The sequence below is a fragment of the Phyllostomus hastatus genome, unplaced genomic scaffold, assembly GCF_019186645.2.
Source record: "Phyllostomus hastatus isolate PE091 unplaced genomic scaffold, TTU_PhHast_1.1 phas_contig_254, whole genome shotgun sequence".
NCBI classification, from domain to species: Eukaryota; Metazoa; Chordata; class Mammalia; order Chiroptera; family Phyllostomidae; genus Phyllostomus; species Phyllostomus hastatus.
The window spans coordinates 21,119,860-21,136,628 of NW_025333810.1; the positions used below are offsets into that span (position 1 = coordinate 21,119,860).

Genomic DNA, 16,769 nt, shown 5'->3' on the forward strand with positions numbered 1-16,769 from the left:
TCCCTCAGTATAGGGGTGCTGGGGTCAAACAGAGCAGGAGGAAGGAGTAAACCCAGGAGTGGAAACCTAGGTAATTTATACGGACCAAGGGGCTGTTTTTTTGAGTTTTCAGTAATTGGCCATTCACAGCCTCTACTGCTCTTCTATTAGTGGGACTCGTGCATGTAGCCATGGTCGTCTGCGTAAGGCTATAATGTAGGCGTCCCCTATGGTTTGCTTTAAAACTCATGTAAAGCATTGTTCTGTTTTGCTTTGGAAAATGCCTATACTACATCCTGACACTTAATCTGCAGCTGTAACAGGGTTACTAATGTGAGTTGTTGGTTCTTGGCTATTTCAAAAGTAAGCCAACTTAATCTAGTAGTAATATCTTTTTTAGGCTCACAGGAAAAAGGAAAAATAATGACAAGCAACACAAGCAACCAGTGTGCTCTCCCTAAGCATTCTTAGTAAAACAAATACGTGTTTTTAAAGTTTTGAAGGTCTGGTTTAAATAAAACATTTAACCCTTTGAAAGCCAAGGCGCTAGTGTGCTTTCAGAGAAGTGTGTGACTTAGGTGGGGACTTCTCTGTGGCAGCCAGTGTCTCAGCATTCCAGTGTGTGCACAACCTTTGGTTTGTAGGCACTTGGGAGCAGTTACACAGAGGGTGGGGCAGACAAAACCAAAAGCAGTGCCTGAAGCCTGCTTGGAAAACATTTTTGGATTCAGTGTGTGCCAAAACCATAGGAACTGGCCTGTATCCTCAGGGTTTAAAAGAGATCTGAATAGGCTCAGCCTGAAGTGGAGAAAATGAAGAGCACCAGACTACAGCCGGGCACCCAGGGCTTGGGTCTCACCTCGGTGGAAACTAGCAGTGCAATTAGCTGGCTTATATAAACCTGGGCCCCAGTTTCCTCACTGGTAAATATGAGTAAGTTCCTAAAGGCCTTTCTAGCTCTGGCATTCCATGACACTAAATCATCCCAAAAGGGATTCTCCAGTGTCCATGTTCTTCACGTTTGGTTTCCTGGGTCTTTAGGTGTGAGGGCTCTGTGTAAGGGCTGTGTCCGTGGCACGAACTTCCAGGGCTGCAGCCCACAACTACTGTCTGTGAAGGAGATTTTATAGGCTCAGGAGCACTCAGGAGACATGCCTGCATGCTGTTTGTCTGGATGTGGTCCTACACCGCAGAGGGAAGGACAGTTTCAGGGCCAGGCTTAGGGAAGAGCTTTGTGTGAACGTGGAGGCTCATTCTCCTCCTGGTGGTGATAGCGATAGGTGGAGAAGAGGAAGAGCAGGGACAATTACTCAGTGCTTTGTGTGCCGGGCTGGCCCCAAGCGTGGCTTGTTGTAGTGCACTGAATCTGCTGGAAACCAAGGCTCAGGGAGATCGTGCACCTTGTTCGAGGGGATGGATTCAAACACAGGTCTGCCCAGTGACATCACATCATGGTGGCTCAAGTCATTTTTCTCTCCCCTTTTATTTACAACTAATTGGATATTCATAACCAAACCCTATGACCATGTGAACCATGTGAACAGAAGTGCTGTGCACATTACACTGGGACACCTGGAAATCTCCTACCCACCCGTGCATTCAGGTGGATGCAGAGGCTCTCAGAGGGCACTGCAGACCGGGGAGTCAGTGAGCCTGCCCCAGTCCCCACTGAGGGTCTCTTACTTACAAGGTGATACTGCCCTGGAGTTGAAATGTGAGTTTTTAATAAGCTGTACATTTTATCTCAGGATGTCCACTGCTCTGTACATGTAAACGATTTTTAACAAGAATTAGGGTTAGAAACACATACTTCTTATTAAGTAAGAAAACTGTGGCTTTGTATTTATTTGAGAAAGCAATCATGCTGAAAAAAGATAAAGGAAAGGAAGAAAGAAACCAAAGGAAAGAAAGAATCCAGAAACTTCACCCTGGCCAGGATTCCAAGTATGGCTGTCACCTTTACTTTCCGTGGGGCATTACTTAATCTCCATCTTTCTAGTCTCTTTAAAGATTCCTAAAGTCCTACCCTACCACTCCTGGCTTTCCTTTCTCAATGGATTTGTCTTTATCTTTAAATGGATTCCAATAATCCCCTCAAGGACCCAAAGATGTGTGATGTAGACTCTTTCCAAAGTTTTTGGAGCCAGAAAGAAAGTAGCTGTTTGAATAAATTATGTATACTCTCTTGTGGACTACTGCAGATTGGGGGTAGAATTGGCCACAAGCAGCATGGAAAGACATGAATAGAATTGATTGTCTTTCAAAGAGAAGGGAAATGTTCGGATTTTCAGTCTGTTCTTGAGAAACGTGAATATTTCTGAACTATTCAGTTGAACCACAGGAAATTGCCTTTTGTAGGTCAAACATGGCCAAATAATTGCCAGTTCCTCATGGTTCAATTTGACAAATGAATTGATTCATTTCCCTTGAAGCATTAAGGACATGAACGTAAACAATTGTAGACTCAAACATAAAGATGCTCTGTAAATTTTAGTTGTATTTCCCACCTCCACACCAAGTATTTATTCTTTGAACCAAGAAGGCAATGAATACAAAAAACAACAACAAACAAAACTGTAGAGTATTTTAAAGGGGCAGATTGTATGAATGATCCTGTTTGATATTCCTAGATAATGAAAAGGGACAGATGTTTGAATTGAGTAAAGTTCTTATATATCCCTGAGTTATTTTCAATGTTCATGTGCAAACATGACCAACTTTCATCTACCACAAGCAAGCAGCAAAATCAGATTTTAAAAAGCTCCAGGTCTAAATGCTAGGGGAAAGCAAATTCATGTCAGCTGAAGACCAAATTATTGCTTATCAATACTTACCACATGTACCTCGTAGATTTGGATCATATGTCAGGGCTTACATCATACTTTACCTTTGTGCAGTTTTCTGTAACTTAGCCGAGGTGATTTGATTTCTGAGGGGAAATTAATGGGAATGACAACATGGTACATATCGTTAGCAGTTAATTACCAGAGAGACAGAGATTACTGTAATCATGGCTGTGTCAGTGCTCGCTGTAAGAGAACTGCAATACCACCACCAGAGGCGCCTAAGAAGGTTCTTCTGGGAAGAAGTGTTTTCAAGTAGTTATTTTCTTTTAGCACATTCTTCTATGCAAAGCCTCGAATGGTCTCTTATTTTTTCTGTGTAAAGCACCTAAATAGTATGGATTCTCAACCATCCTCCAAAGCAGATTAAAGCTAAAATACGCCAGTTTTTGTGCAACACTCAATGCTAGAGAAGTTTGGTTCTGGGTAATTTCATATTACCACACTCTGCTGCACCAGAAATAGATGCCAGCTGAAACTGAACACGCTTGTTAAGTTTAGAGGACACCCCTAGGCAAGTACATACTTTCCTCACTCCATGCAGCAAATTTCTGATTGGCAAGGAATAGCGTTAAGATCAGCCATAATATTTCCTTGTTTTCTCATTCCTTGGATGAAAAATTTAAGCACAAAAATTCTCAAACCTTGTATCGAATTAACTTCTAAGATGTTTCTGTACTTGTTTCAATAGTGAATCAGAAGAGAGTTCATGTTAAATTACTTGTCACCTCTAGCCATTTCTCCACCAAGGAAAGTAACACTGCAAGACATAAGAAGCTGTGGATTATTTTGGGTGAAGATACCTTCGACTCGGGGTACACCTGCTGTGTACTTTTGCCTAAAAACTCCAGCTCAGGAAAGCCTTAGTGAAGGAAGACTCTGAGAGAATGTTGGACTTCCTCACAGGTGTGTTAGGGCGCTTTAGCACAAGGGCACTCAGAGCCTATGTGAGGAGGAAGTGGAGACACTGAGGTCCCTAGAAGGTGGGTCCTAGGAGGCTTAGACTCTCTTCCGAAGTGAACAACTAACTGCCGTGACAACGTCCTTCTACTTGAACATGAACTGAAAACTGCGGTTGTCAGTTGAACATGGCTGCTTACTTTGCGTCACAGATTTGACAACATTCCCTTGTCTTCCTGTAAATGTACCTGGTTCTCCTTCTGGTACTTTCTTTCATACAGGTCCCCGTCAAGCAAAGTCCCTGGTCCCTCCCACAGAAACCGCAAGGGATGTAGTCCCATAAAACTCTCAACCAGCCAACTACCCCAAAATAAGCTTTATTGCAAGAAAAGTGTCATATTTGATACATAGACCTACAAAAACAAACAAGACCCAAAACCATAAGTTTTTCCTCACAAACACTTGATTACAAATTTACAAGTTTTTTTTTTTAGTTATTAAAATAAAACAAAACAAAAGAACCGCAAACTGGATACAACTGGTTACTAATCTTTGGTCAGCATAGGTGTGCGAGGAAACCCGGAGCCTGCGTGTGCTTTGGCCATTTCACATTGAGGTTTGGTCACTGGTCCAGGGACAGGTTCTTGGGTTGAGAAGAACATGGACGCACTCTTATTATAGCACATTCTGGTACAATATCTTTTTAAATGACTAAAGCAAACTAAACATCAATTCATTGTACAAACATCTTTCATACACAATAGGCTATGATAAAATGAGGCATATGGTGTATAACTACAGTATTAATGAAAATTCTAAAAAAAATGGATTTAAAAAAAACAACATATATTCCTTGGCTGTACTGCATGATTTGTTTGCACATATGGCAATCCTGAAATAGCTTGAACATAATAAATGCACCATTAATCTAAGACAGCACCAAACACTACAGAATGCCAGGTGTTCCTTTTCAAAGGAACGGCAGTTCTTCAGCTGCCTACAGCACCACAAGTACGCAGCACGCCCTGGGTGAGAATGAGGTGTTGTGGGGAGCACATGTGCTTCCTTGAGGTTATGAGAAGGAAATACAGTACGGTTTGGCCTGCAACGCTACTGGTCTCACAAGCAGTCAAGGTATTTTGCTACAGTGTTGTGCTTCATCTTCGTCGCCTGGTGTGTCTGCTGATGTGGAATATCGTCACAATGAGCTGCTCTGGCTTTGATCTCTTTCGTAAAGGATCTAATGACATTTCTGTCTTTTAAATTATTGATTATACTGCCCATTCAGCTCTGTGAGGCTTTCTTTCTTTTAAATAATCAGATGTGTACCAGTTGGACGACTGGCAGAAAACCAAAGGAAACATCTCTTGAATCTACTGAATTTTTAAAAAAGCACCTCTAAAAGAAATAGCTCAATTTATAAATCTAAAGAAAAACAAGTGAGTTTCCCTTTTTGTTTACATAGTTTGTTCATTTCTCCATATATTACTGCATTAAAAATAAATAAACATCTATATTTTTTTTAATTAGCAACTATAGCAAAATACCCAAAGTGTTACAGACTGCTAACAGGAAAAAAAAGAGCTCACATTATTTTTGTGCATTTAGTGCCATATGCTGATCTCTTGAACATTTAGGTTTTTTTTAATATATTTTAAAGTGAAGTTATATAAAAAATACAGTAACCACGGCTGCCTTTGTACTCAAATCTTTGGCCACACCAGAGTCTAAATTATCCCTCCCTGTGAGGGTCAACATTCTGAAGTCTGAGACAGGGAGGAAAGAAACAAAAGCTGTCCTTTTTTCCCTCTTTAAAATCAGTCATTGACTTTCAAAGGCTTCTGAAGGCTGGCTGTGCGAGGATTTGAGTCTGGAACCCAGTCTGTAAGTGTTAATAGAGTTGAATCTGCAGCCTCATTCTGAGAGCCTCCCCGAGTTCCCCTAGGAGGTAGTCGTCCTCATTGCTGTCTTCCAGTTTCTTAAGCTCCTTCTTCCTGTACAGAGGGATGCTCGTGATTTCCAGTGTGTACGTGCCGGGCACCAGCTTCCTCTTGGCCGTGTGCAAGTAGCTGAGCCCGTTCCTTTGGTGGATGCGGAAGATGCCGTCGTCGTTCCCTTGGGAGATGACGTAGCGGACGTGGTTGTTGAGGGGCTCGATGGCAGGCATGAGTTCCAGGATGTGCTCCTTAGAGCCGAGGCCAGACAGGTTGAATTTCATTCTCATGGGGCTGTCCATGTCGACGCTGTCCAGGCTGACCTGTTCAACCTGGAGAAAAAGCAGGAAACGATGTGGGAAGAGCTTCTAGCAGCACAGGGAGAGGACTCCAAAGGGACCGCCTGCTGGGGCTGCAGCCACAGTGACAACCTATTGCTCCCCCTTTCTGTACTTTCCTCCAGGGTGCCGCGTGTGCAGGAGGCGACTGTACCTTCCATCAGCTGTGAGAGAAGGTCAACTCCACAGCACCTGTCCAGCAAATCTCTTGGCCTTAACCAGATAGAGTTACAAGGCTGAACTTACAGACAGCATTCACATTTCATTTTTTTTTAAATGAGTTTATAAGATATCATGCTCATTAGTAATAAAAGAAGACAACTTAGAAAATAATTGCAAGTCTTTTTTTTTTTTTTTCTGTAGTGAAAAGAAGAAGTTCAGCTGTTATCCAGCAGCAGCAGCAGGGACTGTCCCCAGAGGAATCTGCACTTGGAAGGCCTGGCCTGATTTGCAAGGCCCACAAACCACAAGCGGCATGTGGGAGCATGTTTGCTAAGAGCCATTAGTGCAGAGGGAGGGACCCGCAGAGACCTTAGTGCTCGGGTCTGAGCCAGCTTCTGTAAAAGCCAATGGGGCGGGGACCAGATACACCAAGTCTCAGTCAGAGGGATGGGCGGTTTAAGAATGCTACTTCAGTAAGACAGGCAAAGCCAGCAAACAAACCAAAAACACCAATGCTTTGATTGGGCACCTGTTAAGTAAGAGCTTGGCTACAGTGGCCCAGAAGTGCCCATCAGTGTTCAGACAGACTCATATCCCAAGAACTGCAATGGACTTCCCAGACAGAATTTCTGTGTTTGTAGTTTGGGATGCTTGATGAACATTACAATTGTTAGATTTAAGTCAGGTACCTCAGTCTTCTTAAAGTAAATGTAACATTGGCCTAGTTATTATTATACAATAAAACCACAGACCTTTTGGCGAGACAAAACTCATTTTACAGATAAAGTTTCTGGGGCCCAGGAAACTTTTTGAAGCAAGTTGCACAATTCCCACAGCCAGTTGGCTGTGGACTGTTTCTTTGGTGGAGGAATTTCTCAGTGACATTAACTGAAGAGGCTGGTGCTATCCCTGGTCTTTGGGAAAAATCATCGGCATCTCCAGCTATTACTCAGCGACATTCAGGCACCGTTCCAGGCACTTCACAGGATCAACTCAATCAATGCTCCCATCACCCTTCAGCAGTAGGGATTTTTTATTCCCATTTTTTAGATGAAAAAGTCGAGGTAGAAAGAGGTTAGGTAAATGTGCCCCATGTAACATCGGTGATAAGTGGGGACAAGTGGGGACAAGTGGGGAGGGCAGGGAACATATTCAAAGCCAGGCAGCCCGCGGCCCACCCCTTTAATCTCTCTGCTAAAGGCCATTTACGACCAAGAAACGCCAGCAGCAGGTGATTCAGATCTTCAGTTCCTTAAAAAAATTCAAGTTATTTGGAGATAAAATTTTTATGGGAGGAACACCTAACCTATAAATGTCACAGACTATGAGACTTAGTTGGCCGACATACTGAAAAAGAAAATCAGCCTAGTTTACCACAGATACATAAAACAATTGGACTAATTCAAAGTAATTTTTTTGAGTTATTTAAAAAATAACTATTTTCTAGGTGGACATCCTACTGCCTTTGGCATAAGTCCAAAAATAAAACATATCATCTGAAGCTGTGAATCACAAGTTCCCCCCCTGGCCTTGTGTTCTGAGCTGATAATCAGCTCCCTTTGACTGACCTGTCTCTGCCATGGTGTGTCCACTCATGCAGCCATTGCATTTCAAGACAGTCCTACTTCCCCAAGCCTGGAACCTTCATAAAGGTTAACTGCAGAACACATGTGACTCCACACGGATAAAATCTTGTGACAAAACAAAGAGAGGTTTACTCACAGTGGGAGTTTCTGGCTCATGGACACTTCTCTTCTGTCTGCCGTCTTTCTTCGAGTAGCCGTTGATTTTGCATTCGTAGCAGGCTTCCGGGGACAGGGCGTTCTCCTCGTCCACCTCTGCATCCAGGGGCAGGTACTGCCCTTTATTAAATCCCATTCCGGAGATACAGTGGCTATTTGCAACAAGAAGCAAGGTGGAGTTAGATTTTATCAGTAACTTTGACCACAGTTTTCTGGTGGTAGAGCCAAGATCTTTCAGAAATAAACCAATAAAGCAAACTCTAAGCTCACAAACATAAAAACCTAACAGTCTCCGTAACTCTTTTCTTCAACACTTCATACAGGAGATTTCCCTTATTCTGAAAGACAAAATCATGACAGTGAGCTCCAGGCTTCCCCAGTTTTATTTTCTAGTAGTACACTTTTTAAATTTAAGTATAATTGGAATACAATATTATATTAGTTTCAGGTATGCAATATAATGATGTCATCTTTATTCCTTAGGACGTGATCACCCCACTAATTCTAGTAATCATTTGTCACCATACAAACTTAGTACAATACTATTGATTATATTCCCCTTCACCCTTCTCACCACTCCCCCATCTCCCTCGCCTCTGCAACCATCCTTTGGTCTCTGTATCCCTGTGTCTGTTTTTGTTTTGTTTTTGTTTGCTTGTTTTAGATTTCACATTTAAATGAAAACACAGTATTTGTCTTTCCCTCTCTGACTTATTTAACTTAACATAATACCCTTTAGGTTCACTTAACATAATTGCCATGTTATTGCAAATGGCAATTATTTCTTTCTTTTAATCCTGGCCTGAGAGCGGACGTGGGGGAGGGAGAGAGAGAGGGAAAGAGAGAGTGAGAGGAAGGGAGAGAGAGAGGGAAGATGGGAGAGAGAAACAATGGGTTCCTTCCTATATGCACCCCAGCGGGGGATCAAACCCGTAACCTAGGTATGTGCCCTGACCTGGGATCAAGCCCACAGTCTTGTGTATGAGGCAATACTCCAACCAACTGAGCCACCCAGCCAGAGCTCATTCTTCTTTGGTGCTGCATAATATTCCATTGCATTATGTACCGCATCTTCTTTATCCATTCATCTATCAGTGGACACCTAGGTTTGTTTCCATATCTTGGCTATTGTAAATAATGCTGCAATGAGCACTGGAGTACATATAACTTTTCAGATTACTGTTTTCATTTCCTTCTGGGGCATCCCCAATTTTTAATCCTAAATAGACTAAAGCACTTGAGTGTCGCTAACTGCGGAAAGCAGAAGCAGAGTATGCATTTCCAAGAGAATGCTAAGAGAAGTTCTGTGGCTCACATCAAAGCTCTCTGCTGTAGGGACTGAGATTTTGGAACTTCCATTTGGGTGAGTGAAAGGGTCAATGTGTTGGCTCTGAATGACCCGTGTCTAGGCAAAGCCTTCTGTTTTAAGCATTATTATGTAGCGATGGTAGACGGGTCAGTCCATCCCCTCAGTGCCTGTCTCATACACTCCTTTCTGAGGAAGAGGAACCCAACGGACTCCTAAATCCCATTCCGGAGACACAGTGCTGCTAGCACTGTGCTGCCTTGATGGAAGGATGCAGGTGGACAGCACCTCAGCCCCAGTTGACAGGGGCCTGAGAGGCTGCACTTGGGAAAGTGTGATTAGCTGTAGGAAACACAGCCCTGCGGGGCCAGGCCCTAACCTCAACCCTGTGCTGAGAAGTGCCACACCGATGAGGCAGGTCTTTTCTGTGTGATAATATAAGGCCAGATGAGCAAAAAGAGGGACAAACTCGTTCCTCAGGGACCACTGGGCAGGTGCCTGCTAAAATTCATAGAAAAACCTGGGGAGAAGCCGTTTCCACTTGTACCTCACAACCCAGGTGTCCATGGCAAAATGTGAGCTGCATTTTAAAATATCTGTTACTCTCTGGCATTGAGGGATCTGATGGAATCATTTTAGGCCTTTATGTGGGGAAGAAAGTGGTATTTGTGCACAAGTTCAAGTCCTATGCATACCACAAAGGAAGTAATCCTGTAATATGGATATAATCCTAATGCCTTCTTGGTGCTTCTCCCTCCCATACCCTAAGTGATCTATGCTTTTGTCTCTTGGGCTTCTAATCACCATTCACTTCCCTGCAGGGCCAGGCCACCAGGCAGCCTGAACTTAGGAGGGAAGGCTGAGTTAGACCACGACCCTTGGACAACCTTTGCGTTCTGGTGTGTGGGAAGGCTGGTGGCTTACCCCTGTCCCACTCTGTAGTACCCCGGTGGGCAGCCGCAGAGGTAGCCCCCTTCCGTGTTGGAGCAGCCATAATTGCAGGGGTTCTTGGAGGACGAGCACTCGTTCACGTCGTGACAGGCACTGGAGAACTGGTCGAAGGAGAACCCTGAGGGGCAGGCGCACTTGTAACTGCCCAGGGTGTTGTAGCAGGATGCAGAGCCGCAGGCGCCGGGGTTGGAGCACTCATTCTCGTCTGGCGACACAAAGCGAGAAACTCTTTACAAGGGAAGGCGGCAGGGATGGGAGGAGCCCATGTCTCAGAGTCCCTATGATTTAAAAAACGTTCAGTCCCCTGGCTGATTTATAAAGCATATGAAAATAAAACATAAATAAAATGACAAAACCCAACAAATCATCCTAAATTTTTCCTGTAGAAAACCTTGCCCAACAGTTTTATATACTGTCTGTGCTGTTTATGAATACATCGGCAGCCCTTCGGGACAGGTATTTGCAGTCTGCCTGCTGGACTGCTCTTCTCTCAGCTGACGTCACTCAGCAGCCTGTTCTCTCCGCAGGTGCACAGAGGCAGTAGGTTACCGCTGCTGGAGGCTGTGGGGAGGGGGTAATGGAGAATGACTCTTCACAGGGAACTGATGGGGATGGGGATCGTTTTGGGGTTGCTGAAAAAATGTGGTGGTGGTGCTGGCTGCACACTCTAGTGAGAACACAGCAAAAACCTTTGAACTGAATACTTTAAAAAGGTGAATTTTATGGTATGTGTATTATATCTCAGTTTAAAAAAGCCTACATCTATTTTTGTATTTGTATCCATTCTCCCAGCAGTTCCCAAAGCCTTCATTATACTATATATGGAGAAAATATATAAAAATCTGAATACCCTAAATGAAAATGATTGCAATAAACACTATTTATTTGGGTCTATTGAACCAACAATCAACTTTTAACTGCTCCAGGGCCCATTTGGCGCAGACTGTGCCTTCTGAGAAGGTTCGCATCCAGCTGTCAGCCGACGCAGGTCTTACTAGTTCAATGGCTAGCATTATACTCTATAAACACCTGACAGCAGGATAATTACAGGTTACTCCTGCGGTTGCATTTATCATTTTTACAAACTCAAAACCCAATTGTGCTTTTAAATCTGGAGACTCCAGCTTTGCCTTTAACTGTCTGGTTGGCATGCAGTGTGTGGCTAGACTCCTTTGGGGTTTATGATAAATTCAAATCTCACCCTGGACACAAGTCGCTTCTGTTCTGTGGGAGATTCTCTCACAGTTTTGCGGCTCCAGTGGAGCACAGTGTGTCTGTGTTCTTAATACATGACAAGTGTCTGTGTCGGGCCACGTGGGGAAATGAGCCTGTCTGCCAGCGGGTGTGCGCCTGGGAGCCGGCAGCGAGAGCGAAGTGCAGAGCGGCCGGCGGGCTCGGCGGTTATGGAAGATGCAGATGGCGTCTCAGTGAAGAGGCCTCTCAGACAGGAAATTAAACTCCATTAAGTACAGCACTGAGGTTACCGAAAGGGTAGATGTTATTAGGCACATTTTTGTATCATGATTATGGTTTCAGAATTAAACTAGACTGCCAAATGTGGAATTCTTAATCACTGGATATAAAACCTGCTATGATTATCTAATATGTACACAAATCCTTAGCCTTCATTTCATGGGGAGAAAGTATATATATATATAAAAATTCCTCATAGCTATGCTACCTATTACAAATATAACTGCTATTTTATTTCTACCGACTGAAGACTTGAAATTCTGCCACAAAGGCTCACCTGCTTTTACAATTAAATATGACATTTATATGCACCATTTCTCTAACAGAGAATTTAAATTAGGATAGAATTTCACAAAATGATCCTTCTATGAAAATGGTAGTAGACATTGTGTTAAGTAGAAAACTTACCAGGCAAAACCAATTGATGGAATACATCTCATTTTAACATACCAGTGACAAAAAGTTTTAAAACATATAATATTTTTGGAAGCACCATGATATATTTCATATTTATATGCTATAAAGGTACATCATAGTATAATTTTATAGACTTACGTAGTCTGACTTTTACAGTATGTTCTTGTGTGAGACATACTTTGAATTGACTCAAGCCTCACCAAGCTATGTTTGAATTATTTTGAAAGGCCACAGAAGCAACTGGAAATTACTAATACTAAATAACTTAAAGCCTTATATATTAATACAATTTTTTTCCTTATATGAAAATGTTAATAATATTAATTTATTTTTAATTCTGAATAATTATAATGCTTGCAAATATTTGAGGATGCTACCTACATCTGTATAACCTATGCACCAGAATGTGATAAATGTTCTGTGGTAACTGGCTGGAAGCTTCCTAAAATATTCATTTGAATGAAAAGCTTTTTTCAATATTAGCACTTACAAAGAACCGTCATTGTCCTGAGACTGGAAGTAGTGCTGACAACAGTGCAGGTTTACAGTTGAACAGCACTGCAGTGATCTGACGCAGTGATCTGACGCAGTGATCTGATGGTTTGTGCCTCTGCCAGGACGCCCAGACCGGTCTGTCTAGGATTCCGCTCTGGTCTCCCCTCAGTCTGAATGACTGAAGATACTGACACACACAGGGACAAATAAAAATGATGTGTGCCTTTTGATTTGCATTTTGTCATAATTCTTGTTTTGTTTTGTTTTTGCTAACTTGTTGCTTTTATTAGTTCTTAATGGGTTGTTTAATTCTATTCCTGCTATATATTTGAGTTAAAATTCCAACTGTGTTATGTGGATTCAAGGAGGGAAGTCACAAGTTTTATTAGTGACTAGCAGGGGTTTTCAACCCTGCAAAGAAAACTCCAGAATCTGTCAAGTAAATCTCTGCTGTATCTTATTCACTCAGGGATCTGATGCTGAGAGACACCCATTCTGGCCCAGCAAGCTTACAAATACTTACAGTTGGGGATGTCTGCTTATGTGTCTTGAGTTTTGAACTCATCTTTGAAACCATCTATCCTTCTGTCCACAGGGTCCCTCCCGATGAGAAGGCACACTGGCCTCTGGCTGTACTCCAGTGTGAGATGTCCTGTGTGCCTGCCTTGCTGAGGTGCCCACTCCAAGGACCCCACAAAGGTCTTGATTTTGAGTCAGACCAGATTTAGTAAAAGCCTCTGTGTCTATTTTTGCCTTACATGTTTACAGACAGAAACTTCAGGAAACTTAAAAACTTAGAAATTGAGTTGATACTCCATACATATTCCTATTCTACTTATGATTACCTTAAAAACAAGAATTATATGTTAGCTGACATGTAAAATATTAGAGGATCATTCTTTTCCATTTAGTTCCATAGAATTAACTAAGAAGTCCATTTTACTTACTAAATAGTGTTGTATGTCATGTTTTATAAATGACACAATATAATAAAATAGTTTTATACTGTTTTAGTAGCTATCTAAAGAATTACCAGTCTCTATATTCTGAACAGTGTCCCTCCAATTTGCCTCTGTTTATAAATCAAGAAATCAGGGAATAGGACTTTTGCTACATTTTTTTTTCAGTGAAGAGAGAAAGGAAACTTATAAAATTATTTTGATTGTCAGTCTAATTCATCATTTTGATAATCCTTTAAAACTCTGTCCTTAAGGTCTTGATCATTAATAGTTTTTGCATTTTCACCAAGAGTATGTATTCGTGGTGTGGCCAAGTACCTGTGTTCGACCTGGCACATGGGCATAGAATACTCCTAACTTTCAGAGTTGGTTTCCTCCTTTGAAATTTATCTTTTTTTCTCATTTCACCAAACTGTCATTTGAAATTTCTTGTGAGAGGACCATAAAGGATAAACTCTGATTAATTTATGCAGTAGATTGAGCACAGTAAAATATTTGAAGTACATGTGAGGCAACTGAAATCACAACATAAGCAGGAAGCACCCTGCCATTTCTCTGCAAGACCACTGTTCTCCTTTCAGCTTGGTTACACCAGCGTCTAATGTCACAGTGGGTTATATGGTATGTCCATGAAGTGCATTCCAAAGGGACCAAGAAGTCAGGTTACTGGCTGGGTTCTCAAACAGAGAGTGGTATTCTCTTTGATCAATTGCTCCTTAAAAAGAGAATTTCCTTGACTATCATCAATCCAAGAAACAGAGCAGAGTACCTGTTTGGAATTTTTAACAAGATTTTCAACTGGAATTTTCAACAGAATTTGCTATAACTAGGTACCATTTGTACCTTAAAATACTTCAGCTCCTTCATTATACCTGTGTGACTGCACAGCTCAGATGGATGGTCCTCATTAAGTTGATCTGAATTCCTTCAGATTTGTATGAGGGAGATAGATGAGTAAGCCTTCAATCCCAAATCTAAAGATACTAAACCACTGATAAAAAGCCCCTGACCTTGTCAAATGAAGATGATAATTCTTTTTTTTTTTAACTCCCATTCCACCCCACCCACCCATCCCTCCCCCACCTCCCTCCCATTTCCACTCCGCACCTAGTTTTTGTCCGTGTGTCCTTTATATTTGTTCCTGTAAACCCTTCCCATTCTGCCCCAAAATTCCCTCCCCTCTCCCCTCTGGTCACTGTCAGCCTGTCCTGTATTTCAGTGTCTTTGACTATATTTTGCTTGTTTCTTTGTTTTGTTGTTTAGGTTCCTGTTAAAGATGATGATTCTTGACACCATCTTCAGAAACTCAAAATTATATCCAATAGAAAGTTAAAATTATAAATGCTCTCATTGAGTTACCTTTCAGGTACTTAAAATCATATTTCTCATTGTGGGTATTTTCAAACATACACAAGTACAGAGACTAATGTAATGGACTCCCATGCACCATTCTTAAGCACTGTTTTTTAAGTTTTAGGATTCAAAGTCTACATTGAAATGTTAACCTTTATTATTTGTTCATTTCACTTATGATGCTTTATGGTGAGAAAAGCAGATGCTACCTAGGAAGTGAGTACTCACCAACACACTGATTCCACTGGTAATGCTGGATATACCCTTGAGGGCAACCACACCTGTAGCCTCCTAGGATGTTCTGGCAGCCATGCTGGCACCTGTGGTTTCCATCACATTCATCAACATCTGCAAAAATAAGCCAGCAAGATCTTCATGTGACCTTTTTCTACTAGTCTTAAATATACTCCCAACACAGCCTGGGGAAACTATTATCAGGGAAACAAACAAGTAAGACACTCAAAGAGGCTGTGATTTTTCCAAGTCACATGGTTATCAGTGGTGGCACAAAGAATGCTTCTGAGATAAGATTTCATTCTTATACTATCCACCAGACCATGCTATGCCAATGCTCTAAATAACATCTTGATTTCAGCAAGTCGACCACAGCTACCACAAATGTTGTGCATATGGTCTGACTTATTCAATCAGTGATATAAACATATTTGCATTACATATTCTAGTAGATTGAAAAGCGATTGACATGTAATCCTCATTTTCAGGAAGATACAATCACTAGAGATTAGCTAAAAAGTGTAATTGTTTTGCACACAAATTTTTTTATTACCATTCAAGATTAATTAGAGGCAAATTTTAAGTATTTAAATGTTATTTTTAGACATGCTGCGGTATTATTACACATATGGGATAATTTCTTTGTTCATACATGCATACACTTTTGGAATGACTATCGAGGCTTTGAGATCTATCCATAAAGAATAAAATAAAATTGGCATGTCTGACGTGCATGTAACAAATTTATATGGATAATTAATAAATGGTATCTTATGTGGAGAGTCACAAGCTTAACTCACACGTGGCAAGCAGCTGTATGTTCAGAATACTTTCAAAGTCTCAACAACTTCAAATATAAAATATTAAAATAGAAAATTTTAAAAGAAATTTTCTTGGTGGAAAATTAGATACATAAAAATGCCCTACAATTTTTTTTAAAAGATTTTATTTATTTGTTTTTAGAAAGGAAGGGAGGGAGAAAGAGAGGAAGAGAAACACTGATACGAGGAAACAACATCGATCGATTGCCTCTTGTGCGCACCCTGACAGGGGACTGAACCCGCAACCCAGGCTCGTGCTCTGACTGGAAAGCAGACTGGTGACCTCTTGCTTTGCAGGTCAACCCCCAACCAACTGGGTCACATGGGTCAGAGCATAAAGATTATCTTAAAAACTTTGAATATATTTCTACAATTCATAATCATATACGGGTGGTGACTAAAATCAATAAAACATAAGTTGCAGTATTATATAAAATATAAGGGTGTTATATATAGTCTCACAATCTCTGCTATAAGTATTTTGTAAAAGATACCAATCATAATACATTTGTCTTATAAGACAAATACTGAAGAATCATGGGCAGATTTTTATTGCCACTTGAAACATTCCCTCAGACTTCACAGGAAATACCCACTGAAGGGAGACTGGAGGAATGCCCATTGTAGAAAAGAGAGTGAATCAAGAGTCCCAGGCCAAATAACCTGAAAATAGCCATATGTGTTTCCCAGTGCTTTTGGTACATTTCTCCAATTCTCCGTGATAATTGGTTCTTGTTCTTACACTTAACTTGTACACATTTAGGTATCATACAACAAAAGTCCTTTTTTTCCCCCCGGCATACTCCTGCATTACTGTAAACCATATTAGGTATAGAATTCTTTTTCAGTTCAATTCCTTTTT

At 41.3% G+C, this 16,769-nt stretch overlaps 1 protein-coding gene across 1 annotated transcript in view; it reads right to left on the reverse strand.

Annotated features, from left to right (window-relative positions):
* Positions 1 to 4,144: 4,144 nt before the first annotated feature.
* FBN2 (fibrillin 2) overlaps positions 4,145 to 16,769 on the reverse strand; it is a 256,232-nt gene continuing 243,607 nt past the window's right edge. The window contains exons 62-65 of the mRNA XM_045838059.1: positions 15,081 to 15,200; positions 10,129 to 10,360; positions 7,879 to 8,050; positions 4,145 to 5,988 (exon numbers count right to left, since the gene is read on the reverse strand). Coding sequence (XP_045694015.1) covers positions 5,614 to 5,988; positions 7,879 to 8,050; positions 10,129 to 10,360; positions 15,081 to 15,200 — 899 coding nt within the window. The 3' untranslated portion in view covers positions 4,145 to 5,613. The remainder of the gene's footprint in view (positions 5,989 to 7,878; positions 8,051 to 10,128; positions 10,361 to 15,080; positions 15,201 to 16,769) is intronic.